Source organism: Pezoporus flaviventris, unplaced genomic scaffold, assembly GCF_033815535.1.
Source record: "Pezoporus flaviventris isolate CSIRO_AGI_PZ_B2104156 unplaced genomic scaffold, CSIRO_AGI_Pfla_v1 ptg000078l, whole genome shotgun sequence".
NCBI classification, from domain to species: domain Eukaryota; kingdom Metazoa; phylum Chordata; class Aves; order Psittaciformes; family Psittacidae; genus Pezoporus; species Pezoporus flaviventris.
In genome coordinates this window covers 2,383,132-2,405,850 of record NW_026892626.1, presented here as the reverse complement: position 1 = coordinate 2,405,850, position 22,719 = coordinate 2,383,132, and the positions used below count along the sequence as shown (strand labels likewise).

At 44.8% G+C, this 22,719-nt stretch overlaps 1 protein-coding gene across 1 annotated transcript in view; it reads left to right on the top strand.

The window, feature by feature from the left end:
- Positions 1-22,209, top strand: part of DNAAF8 (dynein axonemal assembly factor 8) — a 93,380-nt gene extending 71,171 nt beyond the window's left edge. Inside the window, 10 exon segments of the mRNA XM_061473710.1 lie at positions 4,022-4,127; positions 4,130-4,216; positions 7,804-7,898; positions 9,361-9,481; positions 12,422-12,639; positions 14,196-14,216; positions 14,218-14,282; positions 18,513-18,582; positions 22,001-22,024; positions 22,026-22,209. Of these exon segments, the coding sequence (XP_061329694.1) occupies positions 4,022-4,127; positions 4,130-4,216; positions 7,804-7,898; positions 9,361-9,481; positions 12,422-12,639; positions 14,196-14,216; positions 14,218-14,282; positions 18,513-18,582; positions 22,001-22,024; positions 22,026-22,079 (861 nt within the window). The 3' untranslated portion in view covers positions 22,080-22,209.
- Positions 22,210-22,719: the final 510 nt, after the last annotated feature.

Here is a 22,719-nt window from a genome sequence, read left to right as displayed (position 1 = left end):
GCTTTTAACCATACAGCTAAATACAAAAATGCTTGGTTGAACATCTGAAACAAGACACTTTAAAAAAATCCCAATGACTACCTCAGGAAGTAATGCTGATGTATGCTGGGTAGAGTTACAGAGGGGTGATTTCATCAACATTTTCTTTTGTTTTGGGAGCTCTCTAACACACTGGAGCAGCTGCTGAGCATTGATTTAGTTTCCTGGAAAAGCTGGTGACTAATGAGCTTAAAAATTACAGACTGTTGGGGTTTTGTTCATGGGGGTTGGTGGGTGGAAAGGCAGGTTTTCAAAGTGAGACAGCAGAGATCATCAACTGCCTTTGGCAGAGGGAATGGGCAGTAGGAAATGCTTTCTGCTGTATGGGAGCTTCTTCTCAGTTTTAGAACACATCTGAAAGTCTTTCACTTGTGAGGGTTGGAAGAGGCTGAGCTTCCAAGATAAACAGATAGATTTGCAAAAAGCCAAAGTATGCTTCAGGGCCTGGACTATTTGCAAAATCCAGCTTCTAAGTGTTACAAGGGCAGCTGGTGGGGGCAGATATATTTCTTGTAGCTGAATTTCATATAAGCATTTGAATTGGAGTGCTATTCATTGTCAGTCTCTCAGGGGACAACGGGATACAGGGCTGATTTTAAAATGAGGTTGTTAATATGGGGGCAAATAGCTGAAATTTAGCATGTCTTGTTGAAGAACATGGAGCCAGTGCGTCTGACACTTCTAGAAGGGCTTTTTACCTCCTCCTCACCTGGAGCCTGATCCAAAATCCATCTCCAAGAATCTCTAGAGAGCTCCTGTGTATTCCTCAGTGTGCCAGTTTGTTTTGTATACAGAGTACTTTATCACAGATTTGGGGTTTATTCACTCATAGAAAGACTACCTAGCATCTCCTTCTCTTTCTAATGGATTATTTGTACGCACATTGACAAATATCCTCAGCAACATGATTTCAGATACACAATTGCTTTTGCAACTTAGGTATTAACATTCAGCTTCTAAGTAGCATATGGCCTTTGGCATACAACAAATAATGGACTGGTCTGCTGTTTGCTGAGGTATCTAATAACAGGAGCCATGATCATACTTTTTACCTGAAGTTTAAGAATAATTTACAAAAATAAGAGTCAGTAAATAGAGCTGTCATTGTCCCCTCAGCTGTTAGCAGGACCTGGTCATGTTCTAACTGTGGGAAGCAGCCACTCCTGAAGGGATTTCTGCCCATGGAGGCTGGATCTACTTTCAACAGCTCCAGCCCAGCACCAATGTGCAGTTTTGGCTGCCAGCCAGAAAGCTTGATTTTACAGTGGGATCTGATCATCTTTTTGGGAATCACCTGAAATGATTGCCTGCAAGTCGCTGGACTCAGTAGCTTGATGATTCCCTCCAGTCCTATCTTGTGATTCTGACAGTAGAGGCCAAAGGATGATTTTGCTGCTTTTTAATCCTGTTAGTCCTCCAGAGCCAGTGCACAGCTGGAACTTCCTCTGTGTACAGCAACAACATCACTCACTGAATTTGGGTCAGCTGCACATCTCACCACAGCTGTTCAGGTGTCAGTGGGGACACGGGTGAAGATGGTGGAGAGACAGGATGTAAATAAGAGCAACATTTTGCTGGCAGAGTCTAGAGAGGATGGGAAGATCTCTCAGAATGGGAGAAGTCATCTTGACTCACTGACACCATCAGTAGCAATCAGAGCATCATCTTTAACACAAAGTCTGCATATTTGCTGGGGAACAACTGAAAGACAGGAAACACAGTAGGGTTCTGTTATGTAGATCTAAAAACAGTGTTTAAAAGCTCTGGAACAAAACAACTTTATTTGTTTTGGTCTGTTTAACAGAAAGCATCTCTAAATATTTTCTTCTGCAGATGTTTCTACATGGATGAATGTTGATATGCTATACTCAGTCCTTTTTAAACTTCACATAAAGTCATCCTCACTGTTTTTCATCTCCCAAAGAGAAGGCCCTTGGAAAAGTGTATTATATACATATTCTTTCAAGCTAACAAAAGATTTCAAGCAAAAAAGGTTAATTTTGTATTATACAGAACTGAATGAATGTCAGCATGTTGCAGTATACTATGACCTGCTGAAACTCTTCATCCTCATCTAAATGGGGCTCTCCTGCCAGAGGAGAGCCTGTGCTAAAACTTCCCTGCACAGTCCTGGTCTGTAGGTGACATCCCTGGGTTTCCTCTGCCCTGTGTTTCCATGAGGTGTGAGGATGGACACATATCAAACCACTTACCTAACTAACCCATTTAAAACCAGGGGGGCTTTCTCATGGATCATTTTGCATTTTCAAATACAGAAAATAATATCTGGATTGAGCCTGTGCTTTTCAATTCATAGCCTACTTCTTGGAAATACAGCTGAGGAGGAATGTGAGCGAGAGATTTGGGTCAAAGACAGTGAATGGTTTCATATGGTAGAAAAGCAAAAGAGTCCTTGAAGTAGTTTATCTCCATATTTTAAATGAAATTATAGGATTTACTTTTGGACATGTTTTACCTAGATAATAGAAGATTAAGAAATTAAGAAATAGAGGAATTAAACCCCTCAGGGGGCTGAACGATGTGTTTCAGCTGAATCAAATAATGGGTTGTCCTGTTCCCCCCCCTCCTTGTTTTCTTCTCCTCAAAAATTGAAAAAAAAAATAAATAACCATGGGCTGGTTCAGGCAGGGAGCTGAAACTGCTGCTGTGCATAAGCTGCACAGGGGACGTAGTGCTGGTGTGGGGCTTCTCTGTAGAGCACGGGGAGGCAGAGCTTGGTGCTCCTGCCACTCTGTCAAGATGAAGGGGCAGGAGGAGGCAGCCTGGAGCTGCTGTGGGCACCCTGACCTCATGCTCAGCAGAGATGTCTTCAACAAGCCTGGCTTTCAAAGGTTTACTTAATTAAAGCAGTCAGCAAGGCTGCGAGTGCTCTGCTGCCTCTTGGAACCCCCTGCCCCAGTCATTTGCTGCCTTTCCCTGTGCTTCTCAATTATTATGTCCGTCTCCAGCCTGCAAATCAGACTGTTCTCACTGGTGCAGTGGTTGCTAGTTATTGTCATTACCTATCCTTAGTTAAAATAAAGATCCCAGGCTGTTGTGACCTGCACAGCATCAAAAGGAACATCTCTGCTCAGGAGTGATGACAGGCTGAACCGACCACATTTGGAAAAGAAGCGAAGCTAGAGAAATAAGTCACAGAGCACAATACACCAGTGGCAAAGCCAGGAGGGGAACTGTTTTCTCTCAGTCCCTATCTAGTGCCCTGCTGCTCTGAGCTTCCTTGTTTTAAGCTCACTGGTTCTATAGTCCTGATCCTAACTTGTGTATGTTCTTTGTGTGAATTCAAGAATAAAAGTTCCAGTATTTGTAATCCTTCATTATATATCAGCTAAGGAATTAAATGTGTTCCTTATCCCAGAGCATTTATGACCCAGTTGATATTGCTAATGTCCATTGCTTCCACCCTATCCTCATGTCATTTTGAAGGTCAAGTTAAAAGGGTTATTGCATAAATCAAAGGGTCACTAGTAGATGAGTAAACTGCAGAGTAGCAATTTGATTTCATCCTTATCCTCTGAAAATGAACTCCACCTCTGCTACCTGGCATGTACAGATAGGCAGAACAAGCACAGCACAAGGCTTTCTGTCTTCTAGGAATAGGATTTGGTTTCCTTTCTTACTAAAACATTAGGAAATTACTGCTGAAGTTGTTTGTATGTATAAAACCTACTGTTGGTTGATCTAGGACCATGAGGACTAGAACCACAAGCTGCTATGGCTTAAGAACCTGCCATTAACTTCTTTAGCTCTGTGAGGACTTAGGGTGGGAACTAGATCTCCTATTATCTGGTGAATGTAACAGCAAAATGCTGGCTTAGTGATTATGGTATGTACTCTGGAAGCTCTGCCTGCAGAGACCACTAGCACATATATTATGAAGAGGAGAGAAAGCAGGTCAGGAAAACAGCACTCACCAGCACTGTTCATCGTAACCTGTTTTGTCTCTGTTATTTCTCTTCAGGATCCTGCTGTTTTAGAAGCTCACTGTTCCTACCTTACTTCAGACACTGCTCTAGTGCTGTGTCTTCAGAGGCCAAATGCTGTGAAGAAGCTGACAGATTTACTGGGGCAGAGGACCCTAAAGTAGCCCAAGCACTAGATCCATCCCTCTGGAAGGCTCAGTATGACATCAGCACAGTCCAAAATGGATTTTATGGTAAGTTTTTGTAAAAGTCCAAAGGCTCAAACATGCCATTGGAAAAAAGATGTTATGTGCTGTCACCTCCTCATTGTCAATGTGGGTCTAGCTTTGGCAGGTGGTAGAAACCATTATCACCCCTAGAAAGCCTTCACTGTTGTCTTAGTGGCTGAGCTGAATATGTCTCAAACTGTGAAGTATAACCCAACAAGATATATTAAAAGGTTTCTTCCCAGAACAACCCTAGCTCTGCCTTCCACCGGAACAGATTTCCTTTGATCTCTTCACTACTTGGTCATTTTGTACTTTTAGCTTGGTTATTTTGTAATTATCCCCAAGAACCCATCTGTCTTCTCTCTGCTTCAAAGCTACCCTCCTAGTAACTTCATAACCCACTGGCCAACTGCCACCAGATTCCACAGAGGGAGAAAAAACTCCAAGATACTGATTTCCTGTAACATGTCCAAACATTAATGATTGACTAAAAAGAGGTGATCAAAAATGGCTTTTCCTAAGGAAAGCAGGTAAACTCAGCTGTTTTCCATTCGAAGAGGCTCTTGCCAGCTGCCACCTCAGCAGAGACAAGCCAGTTAGTCAGCACCTGGATGCTGAACCAGCTCATCTGCCAGCAGGGAGGGAGCTAGGATGCTGCAGTGGGAGGTGGGATGGGAGATAGCTGGGAGTGGGTGTGAGGGAGGGGAAAATGGGAAGTATTGCTGGAGCAGGCCTGAGCTGCTGCCACGAGGTGGGAAGGGTAGAGTTCAAACATTCCTAGGGAATTAAGCATCATTAGTTCACTGCCCATGAACAGTGCTTTTCCTCAGTGTGGTGCTGATTGTGCTGTGTGTGGTTAAAGGGATGAAAAATAATAAAAGCAATAGTTTCTATAGACACACTCTACTGTGAGCTAGCAGACACTGTGTATGTACCTTCATGTTCCAGAAGAACTTTCTTGTCAAGATTGGATTATTTGGCTCTCTGTTGCATTCTGTGCTATCAAAACACTCTTTTTTTTTTCCCACATCAGGTGATCTTTTGAGGAAAACTGATAGGGAATGAAGTAGCCCCCATGTACAGTCTGGGGGAGACAGTCAACCCCTTGAGGTAGAACCTTGTTTGTTTTGGTTTTTTTCTCAGGTATGATCATAATCCTTAGGAACAAGACTAAACCAAGAGAGATCTCACACCACTTACAGGATCTCATTCATGGGAGTGACTGAAGGGCAGGATCTACCCACACAAAAGGAATGGTCAGGGCTCTTCAGCCAATATTTTTCCATTATCAGCCCCTGCTTTTTTTGCTTTTAAATTTAATAGCTTGTGTATGCAGGTTGCCTTGAGAATGAGAACTCTTCACTCACAGCTAATAATTAGTAATATATACCCCAAACTTAGGATACCCATGCTACTGTTAGAGCATCCCTAGCATAGCTCAGCTAAAGTTTACTTTATATTAGCAAGAGAAGCCAAGTCTCACCCTGTCTTTCGCTGGAAGAGCTCACTGTGTTAGAGAAGCCCTCAGAGGTGTGCTTAAGGATTGATTGCTTTCAGATTCCTGCTCACTCCAAAGGCTGGGCTGAGCACAGAGCTGCGCTTAGCTGGCTACCACCCATCCTCTGAGTTCAGCCTGTGCTTATGTTAAGGGCAGCAATGTGACTCTTTCACAGAGCCATCATTGCACACATCCAAGGAGACTGGAGGCAGCTGTAACTGATGTACTCACTGACTCAAGATCTGACCCAGCTCTGTGCCAGGGAGGTGTTTGTCCATAAGGGAAGGAGCATTTGTAACCCGTTGTATCTCCAAGAGCTTGTTCTCCAATAGGGGTGAAACGTTTACCTACAAGTTAAGCAGGAATTGCCAAATCACTGCGTGAGTAATCATTCGGGAGGGCTGTGTAACACCATCTTCCTCTCCTAGGAGGGAATACTGAGCCTGCTCAGTTTTGCTTCAACTGAGGAAGATCTCTAGTTAATGTCACCTTGTTGAAGTAGAGCAAACTCCAGCTGTTTGTTTCCTCCGAAAGTAATTGGGGAAGATCAATGGAGATGAAGACTACGTTCCAGCGATACTGTTGAACCAAGTAATGCAGTTTTAATACTCTGCTGCTCAGCTGCAGAGGTAAACCTACACTCCTCTCATCTCTTCTTGGTCTTTACGAAGTCATCGTATAGTGCTTTTCCTTGAACCCAAAGATCTCTTACACAGGCATCTTATACAATCTTATACTTCAAGCAAAGTGAGAGTAAAAATGTTGCAAGCTTTGGGAACATTTGTGTCCTCTGTAACGGCATCAGTTACTTAAACAAGGAAGATTCGACTCAGAGGTACATAAAAGATCCAGCACAACTTCCATGCTGATGACTTAGGCAATCTTAGGATTGTAAACTACTGCATTAAGGACTGTGGCAATTCAATAGCTGGAATTATGAAGTTCAGACAGGGCTGAGTGCTGTAAGAGCAGTAAGGCATGATTCTTTGAATGGGTAGCCTGCAAAGGTGGTAATATTTCAGAGAATATTTGTGTTTTGTATATTTGTATCCCAGGAGTATGGATCTGTACCAGCAATTGACAATCCATCTGATCTCCAGTTATATAGAAATAGCTTTTCCTTCTCTAACATTTTCCACCCACAAATCTCAAAGCACTCGGAATAGTGCTTTGTAACAATGTTGCTTTATAGGGATATTCTGTATCCTGATGCTGAGCCTGCAGAGACCTCTCAAGCCCCTGACTGAGTTCAGTTAATTCCTCCACAGACAATGCCATCATATATTCCCTTTATAGGGATGCACCTCAATGGCATGGTTGTAACAGAACTTCACTGCTCTGATAGCTAAAATTCTTCTTACATTTTCAAATTTAAATGTAGTCGTACCCAATTTGTATCCATTTGTTCTTGTGCCAAGACCTGTACTTCAATTTTCAGTAGCTCTTTTTTCTTCTCTGACCTTTTCTACCCTGGTGTATTTATCGGAAATCAGATTCCTTCTTCAGCTTTGTATCATGTTGGGTCAAACAAGTCGAGGTCTTTTAGTTTTAACTCTTCAAATGTTTCCCCATTCTTTCCATGATCCTCATGTTGTTTCTCTGTGTACCTGTCCCAGTCTCAATTTCCATCAGCAGTGTCTCACACTAATTCTGATTTCTGTTGTAAGTCAGAGCCCCCAGCGTATCTGGGACTTGCATTATTGCTACAAGGCACATTTGTTTTACCAACTAGTAGCTCCTTCCCATTCAGTAAGACCAGCCTGATGTGGTTCAGAAGCAAGAGAACAAAAATAGGGGATTGGAGCTGGTATTAAAAAGGTTCACAGGCTCCTTAACACAATTCCCTTTACTACTCTGCTGGGAAATAGGAGTCTTGTTTACATGAAGAAGCAGCTGAGCGATAATAGGACAGAATCACAATATCAAGAAGGCAATGAAACTATTCTAAATATAATGGTTTAAAATGCTTGCTATTACTGTATAGAACAGCTGGCCTTTAAAGCAATTACTTCAGTACGTTGCACATCATCAGTCTCTCCAAAAGATGAGTGTGAGTCTAGAGAATGTTTAATTCATGGCCTGAGAGAATCTTCTCATTGTATTTATCTCTCAGGCTCTGAATCCTATCAAATAGCTGTCCGGGATATGAAGCTGTTTTTCCCAGAAGGGCTGTGCTACACTGAGTGTCAGACATTAGAGGAGGAAGAGGTAAAATTCTGCCCTTTCCTGAGAAGTATCCTGCTGTGTCAGAGCAATCGCTTTGGTCTTTCTTTCCTATTAGGCTTTAGATTATGCTCTTTTTTTTTGATGTGTTTTACCAGCTGCTGAGATCTCGTTCTCCTGCGGATGTTCCTATCACAAGGTGCTCACTTTGTATTGACCCAGACAGCCTCAGTGGAAAAGTGCTTTTCCAGATATGTTTGTTCAGTAACCTGTGCTGTAAATTCAGGGCTCATACTTTAGAAGCTAAGTTTCCAGTCAGAGTCAACATCGCTGTGGAAGCAGGTCACAGGGAGGGATAGCAACATCATCAATGATTGCTAAGACATAGCTGGCCCAGAGGCTGCTTTTTAACCAGCTTTTCTCATGTAGTATCCAGGAATGGAGATGAAGAGGGACAGGTGATGATGCAACTCACTGATTGCTGAATGTCTACCACAGAATAGGCACACATCCACATGCTCACAGGGTGAGCACTGCCCTGTTTGTGTGCCAAGGGTGTTGTCTGTTGTGCCCTGTGTGCAGAGGTACCAGATCACAGCAATGCAAAGGGTGGAGCTGTCTATGTGAGACATCTCAAGCTGTAAATACACTGCTTGCACAGCTGCTGGCTGCCTGCATCTTTCCCTGCCCATAGATGGAGGCATAAAGGCTCACACTCTAGCCCCTCAGCTTGCCTTCAGGCAGTGCCGAGCAGCTTACCAGAACCACTGTGGCCCACTCTGCTCGCCTAGCCCTCATGGTGCTGGTCTCTAATTCAAACCACTGCAGTCTGCCAATGGCTAAAATAAAATAGTAAGTCTTTCGTGTTCCACTAGTTCTGTATGTCATTTCCACTCTGATCATTTTCTTCTCAAAACCAGACTTTGAAATTATTTGGTTATGCCCAACAAAGGGCTGGAAATTTTTGACCCTTGCTTTTGTCCACATGGCACAGAGGTGACCCAGCTGAGTTAGTCCAAGGAGCTTAGCTCTGGAACTGGAAGCAGCCAGCCACATCTGTAATATGCTTCACTAATGTGGATGCTCTCCCTCTGCAACTCAGTTCCAGGGCATCATTGCTGCACTGTGCTGGGATGCAGAGGTATACCAGTTCATACAGAGATGGAAGGGAGCCACTGCACACTGGGTAAAAATGTCAGACACTCACAGTCCTTGAGTTTCTGGCCTTGAAAAGCTGGGAGTAAAGACCTTGGAAAGATGTCTGTCAGGACCTTTAAAAGGATGTCAAGATGCTGTTCTGAACTGAGCCCCAATAAAGATAAATACAATGCATGCAAAATGTTCTTGTGTCTCTAGACAAGCAGGTGTTTCCTGGGCTGCAATTACAGAAGTACACAACGAAAGCTTCACAGCTTGCCTCAATCAATATATCTGAAGTGTTATCCTTCCTGATCAGGTAATGGTGTTCCCATGACTTGCCTCTCTCTCCGTCCCTTCCCTCCTGCAGATCTATAACCTGAAACATGACCTCATAGTCAGTTTGGAAATCAAGAAGCAGTGGAAGATCATAAAGCATGGAGCAGGAGGGCAGCTCAGTTCACTGGGCTCTGAGCAACCATGCAGCCATGGTAAGAAAGTGCGTAACTCTTGTCATAGATTGAGACTGCTATTGATTAATTGGATAGCAAGACAAACCATCTGGTGGCAGCAAGATTTGGTATTGATGTCCTTTCAGGAAGAAAAGACAGCTCTGAGATGCAAAGAACGGCTCCAGTGGAGTCCAGCCATTTAACTGTTTACCTGCCAGGCCCTTCCACTGCCAGAGCTTTCATGGATTGAAATGCAAGCCTGTTCAGAAGTGCTGACCTTACCATCAGCAGAACCAGCACTGTCACACATCCCATGTAAGCAGTAGTGCACATTTCTCTGCTGCACTTTCACACTGCACTTAAACATTGACTTGGCCACAGTGATTTGCATCTCTATTCAGAGCCTGCCACAAGAGAGGCCAGCACACTGTAGAGATGGGTGATAGTGAGATGTGTTGTTCTGTGAGTAGGTAAATACAGTTTATGCTTTAGTACTTTTGGCAGTGTGGCCAGCGCACTCTCAGGAACTGGACTGAGATCTCATTCGGTTCCCACTAGCTGATAAACAGCTGCCAGCTTAAAATGACTTCTACTTACCGCTGCTCTGACTTTGATTTGAAGTTGAACCTTCAGCAAACCTCTCACTTCCCTCAGCCACTTACAGTTTCTCAGCCTTTTCTGCTGATTTTTCTTGATAGGCATGTGTACACCACAGGCTGTCATGCAACATCATTTATGTCAGGATAGGTAACTAACACATGGGGATGCTTCCATGTTGGGATATTGTGGATTGATTCCGAGCCTTTATAAACAAGCAGTGACTAGGTAAAGCATCCCTGTGGTGGTCACTGGGGAGCAGACTTGTTTGGAACTGGGTCATTCTCATTCCTGTAGCTTGAGTTGTGATGTGACTAACAAGCAGGAGGGTGGAGAGCTGAGCAAATGTTCCTGTGCTGCACCTGACTGCTGCAGTTGTTAAGCCCAGCTGTAAAACCACAAGATTGTTGTGGACAGGCAGAGTATGATAAAACTGCTACAGAGCTACTGATCATCACATCCCACCTTAACCCCTTACTGATACAGGGCTTTTGGGCATTGACCCTTACCTGCAGGTGCATGAGACAGCACATGTAGAAGTGCAAGGAGGGTGCTGTAAGCCAAGGCCTGTACCTTAGTGCCAGCAGAGCTGCTTGAGAAGCATAGGGTCACCTGGGGGAAATAGGGGGTGTCTCTGAAGGATTTTAGCCAAGATAATTAACAATGAATTCTTTTCACTGTCTTAGCTCGGCTTTGGGTTATGCTCCATGCATGCTTCATGATCATTGCAAAAATCACCAATCCTCAGGCAAGCTTCTTTCTTAGGTTGCAGACCTAAGGAAGACCTTGGTTTTGTAGCCACTAATACAGCAGACCCTGAGTGCATGAAGGTTCAAGAATTAACTGATCCCTGCAGTGGGAGTGTGAGACCTATCTCACAACATTATCACAGTATTTAAAGGGTGGCTACAAAGTCTCTGTTTTCACTGTAGCTCTCTTTCTGTAAGGAGTTACATGGAAAAGACAAGGGGTGCTGGGCAGAAATTAATCCCAGGGGATTCTCCCAGAAGGAGTTTTCCCAGTGAGAACAACCAGCCATTGGAATAATCTCTTCAGGAAAGTGGTGGATTCCCCAACACTGGACACAGTTAAGATTGGGCTTGGCAGGGTGCTGGGATATCCAGTCTAGGTCATACTTTGTCTAGGAAGGTTGGACCAGATGGTACCTGAAGTCCTTTCCAAGCTCATATTCTGTGATTTGTTATTGACATTCCTAAAACTGTTGTATGAGTCCTGAAAGAAGAACTTGGTGACTGTGTATCCAACAGCAGCTTTGTTGAGATGACCAGGCTGTTCTGCATGTAGCTGTCGGAGTGGCTGCAGAGATGCAATCACACCATTGTGTTTCTGCTGGGGTATGTCAGCTCAGGCTGTGTTCAGAGCACAAAGCTGCAGTGAGAGGAGACTTGCAGCTGCTCCCAGTCCAAAACATCCCATATTGCTGCTTTTGCAGGGTATGTCCCCCACCAACTTACTACGCGATGAGAAAGGACTGGGCTTCTGCCCAGGTTTGTACTTCCTAATTTTTAGAAGAGATTGCAGAAAATAAGATAAAATAGGAAAAAAAAAAAACAAAACCAAAACCAAACAAACCCGTAGTTTATTGTGGAGAGAGCACAGGTATTCTGCAAGCTTTGAACAGCCCAGTGGTGGGAGCACATCTCAAATGTTGTGCCCCTAATTTCCTGCTGCATGAGGATCATTTTGCTTTGAAGATGTCTAAGCAGAGTCGAAAGGAAACCAGTGTTCAACCTTGATGTGTTTGTGTCTCAGAAAATGTATTTCAAAGAGTCACTGTCCTGGAAAAGCAAGTACACGTGATCCTTGAACTGTCAGGAGCAATATAGTAAGTGCCTCCAGCGAGCCAGACGCATCCTTCACTTGGTTGCCCCATCTTGAACACTAGAGGTAGCTCTTGCACACGAAGAAGCCTCCCCTTTTGAGCGAATCACTATCAAAGCTGCTGCCTAATGGACAGGCAAATTTATCATGAGGAAAATATGAAATACATTAAGTCCTATGTACGCTGGTTCAGAATTACATTTTGGATTATAAAAAGCAGCTGGATTAACGATTTCTTTGCTTGGAAGAAATTAAATGGACTAGTATCTCCTGTAGCAAAGCAGCAGTTGTCCTTGTCTGACTTCTGAAATGGGGTCACTACTGCTGTCTTGTGATCTCCAGATACATACACATAGGCATGCAGCAGTTCGACAGCTCAAGGTGAGCAATTGCATCTGTGAACATCCCAAACCATATAACAATGCCTGAGGGCCTCAGATCTTCCAGTTACTGGTCTGTGGCCAGGAAGAATTACTTAGAGGGCTGCCAGTTGTTTGGGATAGGTAGAAAACAAGCATGTGTTGTGCTTTGATCTTTCAGATCAGCCATTGCTTGACAACCTCTGCCAAACCACTTGCCTCCTATTGCCTGGGGTGAGCCTCCGGGGTTCAGAGACCCCACCTTATGTGGAACTGCTTGATGAACTCATTGGCACAGATTTCACAGTGTCTGGAGTACGTCTCGCTGTTCTGGACATGCCACAAGCTCACTGCATCTCCAAGACACTAAGCAAGGCAGGATGCAGTGCTGCAGCATGGGTATGGAACAGCTGGAGTCATGCTTTGCTTCCTTCAGACAAAACAGGAGCTGTTTAATGCCATTCTGTGCTAGGGGATCCAGCTAGCTTGAAGGAAACTTGCTTTAGTAGCAGTATTAGCACAGCACTGCATGCAAGCTCTAATACCTCTGGCAGGGAATGTGGCAGCATGCCTTGCTAGCTAGTTACTGGTGTTCCTGTATCTCCACTACCTTGCTGACACTTAACCTTGACATTGTTATGTGTGCCCTAATGTGAAAGGCACATCCACGTTAAACATTTTACTGAGTTCACCTTTCAGTGTGCAGTTGCTGCTATTATGTATGTTCTGCCACTGTATCCTGTCTTAGTTTTACATGTAATATAGTTTGTATTTCCCTTTCTCTGATCACACCCCATTAATCCTCTTCTACAATGCTAAATAACCCTTCCATTTTCTGGACTGTGCCCTGGAGTTCTAGGCACAGATTTCATTTTGCTTCCCACTTAGTTGGTGCTGACAGCTTAAGCTGCAGTCCAGCATGAGGATTGAGCAAGTGTTCATGGGGCTTAAGCATGAGATATGCTACTGGGGCAAGCAGATAGATTGCTTTACATCAGTGTCTCTTTGCACTTGTGCAGGAGAAGCCCGCCATCTGAGGAACCTTTCTAGGGCAAAGCAGTAAGGTAGAACATGCAAGAAAGTGTTGTCAACAGCATAGAGTAAACAAGGGGGGAAACTACTTATGCTGGAAGTAGCAGTCAACAAAGCGCTGTCAGAGACACACAGCAGTCCCTCGGAAAAAACACAAGTGTTGGTGCTTACAGCCTTTCAGTTATGAGTCTTTGGTGTTTTCTGTAACAAGAACAGGTAAGATGTTTTCAGGTCGTGATTTTTTAAACTGACAGCATGCCTTTGAAGTACATCTGTATAGAACAGCAATTATACCTAATATCCAATTAGTGTAAGCACTTCTTCCTTCTCCTGTGGCTCCCCTAGGATGCCATCCCTCTGCACATGGGAAGGTGCACAGCTATCTGGGAAGGACAAAGTGAAACAGCATGTGGGAGACAGAGCCATGGCAGCAGCACTGCTCACCTGGCCATGAAACACTTCCTCCTGGCAGAGATGAATTGCTCTGTGCAGACTTGGAGTGTTTCCATAAGGGTCTGGCACTGTTGAGCCGAAGGTGAACATTACAGCGTTTGCCTTCCCTTGCCAGAAGGGAGATGGGCTCTGTCAAGTAATAATTGTTTCTGCTACAGTATCTCCGCATTGTCTGATATCTCCATGTTCCTGTTTCCAGCACAGTTAGCAACTGAATAACATGCCTAAATAACCTGCTTATTTTCACTCTGAGAGAAGGGAACAGGAATAATATTATGCCACAGGAGCAGGGTAGCTAACAGTTCAGACATGATACTCTTTAAGTTTGAAAGAGTCTGTTGCTCTGTGACTTTCTTCCCCTCACACAGCACATAAGCAGTTATCTGTGCTGTCAGCAGTTTATCAGTGAGGCTTACAGACTCACCTAAGTGAACAGCAACAGCAACACATTGTTCTTCCCTCTCTTGCAGTGTTCTCTTTTAAAGAATGGTTTTGTGTCTGGTGCTGGCAGCACAGAGAGACAATGCAGTCATTTTCTTTGACTCCCTGCTGAACAGGTAAGTGAGGACAATATTGCTTTACCAGCACTGTCTCACCCCCTGCCAGAGAGCCTGTGATCTGGGGGAGGGTAGCTGCTTTTCTTCTCTATACTTCACTTCCATTTCAGACTCCCATGAGGTCAGGTGCCTCTCAAAGGCAACATAGCCTTCCTAAGTTATGTTGTTAATGGGTCAGCAGGTTTCTCAGTTTCAAAGCCATGTGTCCTACACTAGGCCCTTAAACACTGAGTAGTGGTGTCTGTGAGGCTTGGGGGCATGGTTCCATGGATACGGGGAATTCTCTGAAATAAGGGGTCTCACTGGGAATAAACCTTCTGAATCAATAAAATTCCTAGGAGAAATAGCTTAGCAGATTCTATGCTTGCTATCAAAAAAAAACCAACAAACAAACCAAACCAAACTTAAAATATGCCAGAGAGCAAAATCAAAAATGAGCCTCTTAAATAAATCACCAGAAATGCTGGGTAGAGGATATATGAGCCTGGTAAAACAAACAGAACCCCTCTGCAGGGACTGATTAGTGAAACGGAATGATTAGCAGGGCAATTAACCCACTGCTCCCCAGAGGGAAGGTTTCCTTGCACAGGGCTGGTATTTGGCAATGCCATGTGTGTGTGGCTCTTGCACATGTTTTCCTCTGGCAGGGGAAGCCAAGAGAGTCTTTTTTTCTGACACTGTTGGTGCTGAGCAGTTCAGCAGTGACACTGATAAGATTGTCATGACCATGGCTGTACCTCTGTTCATCTGGAGGACTTCCAGATAACACTGTCAGTGGGACAGGCATGTGGAATTCAAGGATGTCGTGGGTTTACAAGAATGAAGGGGGTCAAATATGAACCAAGCTTGTTCACAAATCTGGTCCAAGATGGTAGACACTATGGAGTTCTTGTAGTTTATTGAAACGTTATGGTGCTCGGTCACAAGGCCACTCCTTGGAAGAATAGTTGGAACAAACTTCATCAGTAACTTCTCAGAAATGTTTTGAACCCAATGACAAAATTTAGACCTTGCTTCCACTGATTTAAGATCACACCCTGGGGAGCCACATCCCAAACCTGTCACCCTGCAAGTACAGCACTAGGGAGAAGAATAGAGCAAGTTATCCAAGATCTTTCTAGTATGTTTTCTCCACTCCTTCCCTGGTTTATGGGGAAAAAGGGAGCTGTTGGGAAGCCCAGAGATCACTGCTGAACGTAGTTCTGTGAGAGTGGCTGTCAGCAGAGCTGACAGAGATCCCTCACCTCTTTGTTTTTCCCAGGCTTTTGTTCATCAGGGTCATGGGTGCTGCATAACAAGATCAGCTCCAACACAGTGCTTCCCTCTCTGTAGGCTTAACTTGATATGTTTTATGATTGCCAGTATCAAGGCAGCACCCCTAGAGCAAACCTTGTGATGTCTTCTCACTGCCGTTCACAGGGAGGAACAAGTGGCAGTCTCAGCTGTGTTTTCACCCCTCATCCTGCTCTGTGCCAGGGTGGCTGGCTCTCCGAAGGATAAACTTCCTTGCTGAACTGCAAAGTACATGCGCATAAATTCTGCCTGTTAGGAGGTACTCCCAAGGGGCAGGATCTGCTCTGCCTCTTACCCACAGTGCCACACGTAGTGATCCTGCAGCCATTTCAAACCAGCTGTACAAAATAATAACTGCCTTTGTGGTTGATGATGCTTGTCGAAGGGAGGATGGTGAGGTGTGCCCAAGGATGGGGACGAGGCAGAGATCCCTGGATAGATCCACCGTAGCCAACAATAAACTCACACCTTTATTGCAGCATAAGCATCATACTGTTTAAAATCAGCTTTGCAAAATATCTGTGAAAACCCAGGCTGACTCCACCAGTGTCTCCTAAGGACACTTCATGCTAAGACAGCTTCGTTTCAGAATAACATCTGAGGTTAATTACACTTACAGCTCCACCAGCAGGAGCCACGGGACCTTTCTTGTACCACCTAAATCACTGTATTTATTTCCCTCTTCCTGCCGCAGCCCAGGATTCCAGTACCTGCACAGGTTCTGGCCTGCATTTCAGCTGCATTGCTGAAGCACCTCAGTTTAAGAGATTATTTTACAGCCCTAGGAGTTGATTCACAGCTGAGCCACATTATTTAGGCTTTGTGCCACAGGGAGAAACGTTGCCATCTGTATGGAAGCCTGGGATATGATGTCAGAGATGGGCTGTGATAAAAAGGAGGAATCAGGTGTTGAGAGGAACAATGTGAGCTTTGCTAGTATAACTGCTCATAATTCATAGCCTATTAAAGCTTTCCTAAGCCAGCTCTAGCAGTGGCACCTCGAGGAGACATTCAGTTACTGGAGGATGTGCTGTGCAGAACAGTTGCTTTGAAAACAGACACAGACCCTTATAACTGTGCAGTGATTATTGTGCAGCAGCAGCACCCACTCTGCCTGTTCTCTGGACATCTATGAAGGCATTATTTCTGCACCAAAGAGCAGGAAGAAAAGAGAAAGGGACAACATTGATGCAGGTGGGGGCACAAAAGCAGCCTGTGATTTTGACTGGCTGCCAAGAGTGGAGCTGAAGCAGGAATCTGGGAGAATCTGGGAGGGTGCCAAGGGTAACTCAGAGGGCAGAGTGAAGTGTTTGGAAGAGGTGAGGGGAAGCTGAAGAGAGATGGGGACTGGGGCAGAATCCAAGGAATGAAGTGATACAATCCTATCTACAGACAAGGAAAACTGTGTGAGACTTACCTTGTTTGTTCTGTCAGCATCCAACTGCCTGGATCTCCAGTATAAAGCATTTGAATTTTCCCTGTCATAACTTGTTTTTACAGCCAGATTTCCAAGCTGCAGGGTGGCAGAAGGAAGAATTTACAAGTAGATTCAAAGCAGCTCCTGGAAGAAAGGCAGGCTCTGCTTTTAATGCATGACAAACAAGATTTAGCTGCCTTAATAGGTGATACTGATTTAATAGTGATTACTGCTGGCTACTTGAGCTTTTAAAAAGTACTTTCAGATGCCCACGAGATTCTTAGGACCTAACTATGTTGTGCACGGTCCTTATGAGCTCACCTTGTTAACATTGCACTGAACTCCATGAGCAGTGTTCAACTCCAGCACACCCAAAACTTAGCTCCAGCAGAAGAAAACCAGAGTATAGACTCGGCCTTACACCCTTCTGGTTTTAGACAATGAGTGCAATCAGAACAGAAGTCAAGTGTTAAGGAATTTAGCTGGATGGTTTTTTCTCTGATGAAACATTCTTACCAAGTGCTAATTGTTGTTAGCAGGGAGTGATGTTGTCCCTATAGGAAGCTCATCTCTGGGAGCTTTGTAGGGGAAGGAGGTGTAGAAGTAAAGAAAATAGGTGAACACATGAGATGTAAAAAACTTGAGCTGTTGAAATCTGCTGAAAAGTTGCCAAGCACAGTACCTAGATATGGGGGCAGGAAGCAGGGACTGGTTTCCAATACCACTCTGGAGAGTTTTCAAGCCTAAGACTTGAGTGTGCACAGAGTCAGTTTAAAGGGCGATTTTGAAATTTGTTCTTGCCTCTTAATTTCTCTTGAATATGCCTTATAGAATCATAGAACCACAGCCTGGTTTGGGTTGGAAAGGATCTTAAGATGATCTAGTTGCAAGCCCCTGCCATGGACAGGGACGCCTTACACTAGAGCATGTTGCCCAAGGCTCTGTCCAACCTGGCCTTGAACACAGCTAGGGATGGAGCATTTAACAGTTCTTTGGGCAACCTGTGCCAGTGCCTCACCACCCTCACAGTAAAGAACTTCTTCTTTATATCTAACTTGAAGTTCCCCTGTTTAAGTTTAAACCCAACACCCCTTGTCCTATTGCTACAGGTCAGCTCGTGTGTGGACCAGAGCAAAAGGACTAGTGAAGCAGACACTGCTGCTGAAGGCAGCTTAGATAGTCCTGGGGGTTGGGAAAAACACACAGATTATCTTTGTTGAGAAGACCACGCTTGCACAGAGCTGACTATCTACGTTTACATATATTTCCCATTGACCCAGAGACCCCATTATGCAACAGGTCATTACTGTTGGTTGAAGGCTTGTATTTTAAGAATCCAAATCCATTTATACAAAGCTTTGTAAAACCCAGGATTTAGCTGTGTAAAGAAGTTCAGTAACAGATGCACACAGCCAGAGCTGCTGGCACAAAGCATAGTCCTCCTCAGAGCTGGGTCATCTGCAGTTTCTGACAGTTTGGATGGCAAAGTAACACTGGCTTTTGTTTTCCTTTACCCCCAGGGTCAGCTGGCAGAAGCAGTCAGTCCTAGACACTGTGCAACATCTCTTTTATCCTCAAAATGAGAATCAGGCAAGTAGAGAAGTTTATGGTACAGATTTGTGTCCTTTGTGTCCCTGTGATGAATGAAAGCTGTCAAAATTGGTTGAATATTAGAAGAAAATTTTAACTTGTGTAAGACAGATGTGGTGCCTCATGAGAGCCACGAGTCTTGGCTTAAACCACAACACACTCTCTTCACATTACAATGGTGCCACTATTTTGAAACAAAATATTTGGAGATTTTGATAAAGATTCAATATTTTCCACAGGTGTCAGTTACTTTTTATGAAAAATCAACACTTAGTAAGATATCTGTGATATATGTCAATAATTAGTGACACAAAATGTTCATTCAGCCCTTTTGGCAAGCTGGCACATGTCCTGTGGTTCGGGAGTTCTGCCTCAGCCCATATCCAAATGGAAGAGGAGAAGTTAGGCCATTAGCTATTCCAGGGATATGCTATCTGAATATTTTTTCAGTAGTTCATCCCAAGAAGGGAAATGTTAAGTGGCATGTGGGCAGCTAATGGGAATAAACTGTATAAATATCCTTAAAACTCTGGCTGTTATCATCAAAGTTTAGTGCAAAACAAATGAGAGATTTGGATGGAGGAGGCAGTGCTTGAAGAATTAGGTGTAAAAGAACTGGGAAGGATGAGAACAGTAGCAAAGGGACAGGCCTCCCCCCTGGATCCCTTTTGCTTCCCCAAAAAAACACAGCAGGAGAGTGAGATGTGTTTGTAACCTCGTGTAACACATCAGAGCTGCTGCTTCAGTACCAGTGCTCTAAGGACTGAGTCTTAAAAGACACCAAACCCACTTTGAAGTCTGTGTTCCTGTTTTTAACACAGGCAAAACTGCCCCAAACTTCCTCAAAGTCATACAGCTGCTGTTTGCAGCAGCTTTCCCTGAGGCTTGGTAATGTTCTCCCTGGGTGTATCTGGGATTGCAGGCACTGCCAGGGAAGGTCTGTGATAGCTGCAAGGCTGTCATCGCATGGTGCTTGCCACTTCCAGAGTGCCAGGCTGTTGCCAAGTGATATGACAGGGCAGCAAGTCCAGGCTGTTTTCTGATTTGCTTTGAAAAGGACATAACATATCTCTGGCTGACATAAAATCCCTTCTGCTTCACAGCTATGGGGAATCAGCCTATCAGGAAGAGGCTTATAGTGCTTTCTGTGATTGATAAGAGGAAAACAAATATGCTCAGCCCTTCTCCCTGCTTCTGGCAGCCTGGGGCATTGAATCAGATCCCTCTGGTGCTGGTGGAAGCAGTGGCTACTCACAGCAGCTCAGAGTTTAGACCAAGAGTCTAGTCCCTGAACAGCGGTGGACGCCACACTCCACATTGTGGGTTATAAGATGCACAGCAGCAAGTAATGTTAATTTTCAAATAGTTCTTTTGCTCCAAAGTTCAGGGTAGGTTTAGAAATGGAGCACCTCTGCTATGAAGAAAAGCTGAGAGTGTTGGGATTGTTCAGCTTGGAGAAGACTCTGGGAGAACTTATAGCAGCCTTTCACTTAAAAGGGGCCTATAAGAAAGATGGGAAAAGACTTTTTAGCAGGGTCTCTTGCAATAGGATGAGGGGTGATGATTTTAAACTAAAAGAGGAAGATTCAGGCAGGATGTGGGGAAAATATCTTTACAGTGAGTGTTGTAAAATCCTAGCACACATTGTCCAGAGAGGTGGTGGATGCCCCATCCCTGGAGACATTCAAGGCCAGGCTGGATGTGGCTCTGGGCAACCTGATCGAGTTGAAGATGTCCCTGCTCATTGCATGGGGGTTGGATAGACGACCTTGGAAGGTCCCTTCCAACCCAAACTACTCTATGAGTCTATGATCACAAAGCTAGATCTGAGGAGCAAGCTCACCAGGGAATGATTGTACCTCAAAGGATGTGCCTAGAAATAGTGTTTGATCCTCTGATCTCCTGTTAATGAGTTTATGAAATGTCAGCCAGGATTTCCAGGTCAAAGCTAATGAGCAACACCATGATATCAGGCAAAGTTCAGGAGGGTTAAATGAACATGGATTTCAAATCCGCATGGTTTAAGCAGACCTGCGGTATTTACTGGTGGTGTTGAACCATGGAAGTGAAAAGGAATTTTGTACTTGCTCCCTATGTGATTTGGGACTAGGCAATAGGATGAGAAACCCTTTTTACAAATGTGGACTATTTTAGTGCTCATATCTGTGTCTGGGCTAGTTGCCTGCCTTCTTCTGCAGTCCCTAAGAGAAGCAGCATTTCTACAGCACTTTTAACCTGCCCTATTTGAAACAGGTGCCTTAGGAGCCGGTGAATCCATGCTTTAGAAGTTCTTTATGCTCATGCAGTGGACGGGCAGATGCCTGCTCCCCATGCAGGCTTCTTTTGGACACATGCAGCCCAGTTCATATCTGGAAATGATGAAGCCATGTTTTGTTGGGGAGATCATTAGGGGCTCTTGATCTTCCAGTGGACCTCTATAAAGTGGTCCCTTATTTCCCTGCATGGGGTCCATACCCAAACTGGAACCTTCCCAGCAATAAGAGCTGTCAGGGAGTGCGGTGCTCAGCCATTGGACTGGGATGTCCCATGGCTGAATAGTTTCTCCTCACACACACTATGGCTGGGATGAGATTATGAGGCTGGGGTGACCTCTGGTCACTGACCTGCCACTGTTAGCATGTCAAAGCAGGGAGACAGCACAGGCTCAGCACAGCCATTCCTCAGTATGAGCCCAGGGATGTGTAATCAAGGCTCCAGAGGCAGACAGTGCTAATCCCTCTGCTCTGCCTGGAGCCCTGGAGCTGTAGCCAGCAGCCACAACGGCTGCTCTAGCATCTTCCTCCCTGCAGAAACAGCCATAACTTGCAACTACACCAGAGCAACACAGGGAAAACACATCTCAGCCACCATTGGCATGGTCCTTAGCCTGTCAGCAGCAGGCAGAAGGGCTGGAGTCCCGTAAAAGAGACCTAAAATCCTATGAGGAGAGGCAGAGTGCTGGCAGGAAGAGGGGCAAAGGGCTGTCAGCACAGCATGCATAATGCTTTAGGGGAAAATGGTGTTCATTAACACAGTCAAGTAACAGACTGGTCCTGAAGCCCTTGTCACTGAGCTGGTCTCCCCATCCATGGAGCAGCCACGTAAGTGAGAGGTTTGGGAAGGAGAGGCAGAGCAGATGTGGAGGTAGTTAGACTTCCTGCATGGCACTTTGCATGTTGTTGGTTTTCTTCAGTTCCTTGAAAATGTGAATCTTGAGAACAGCCAAACAGTGGTCATGGCTAGCAGACATTTCCCTGCTGCGGGACACTCGGAGCTGCCTCTAGGCTGGGATTAATTGTACCTGGTAAACATCCTCACTGTGCTGCCTGCCTGCTGCTTGCACAGAAACCTACCTCTGAAAGAAGTGTCTCACAGAACTTACAGCTCTCCCCCAACCCCTTCCTTCTTTTCTCCCCAGGCTGAAGAGCTGCTCTGTTGCCTTTTTTGACTCCCTGACATCTGAGAGCATGCGCCAGATTGAATCCCGGGATTGCTAGCCAGTACGGTCCAAGCTTCCAGGCATGGGTGGATGCCGCTGCAGGTATCTGTGCAGATGGGCACTCAGGGGACACCCAGCCTCTAAGAGCACTGATGTTTGTTTGTCATTAAAACATAACATCTGAAGTATGGTATTAGCATCAGTAAGATAAATGAGAGTGGTGGGAGGCAGGATCAGTGCTCAAGAACAAATCTTTCTGAACCGTAGCTGTGGTTTCTAGTGGAATGCGTTCAGAGGCAATCTGCTTGTATTTGTGGAGCAGGGGTTGGAGCATTCCTGTGGCTGGAAAAACTCAGGAAGTAAAACAAATCCAGGGGCAGGTGCTTGGGACTGCATCTTCCCCAGTCCTCAGAGGCATTATGGAGAGACTCCATTTTCTGTTGCTGCTGTGGTTCTTTGAACCAAATACAAAAATCCAGTAAAAGAAATGGAAATAGTCTGAGGGAAGTCTGGGTCCCTGAAGAGTTCAGTACCATTGAGTAAGATTAAAAGGTGGACAGCTTAATGTTCTCTTATCCTCTGCTTCAGCAGTCCTGTTACAGCTGTCCTTGCCTAGCCCCAGCTCACTGCCCTCCTGTGGGCACACAACCCTGCCTCTTGTTCTTCCTTCCACAGCCCCCATGGATCCTTGCACAATT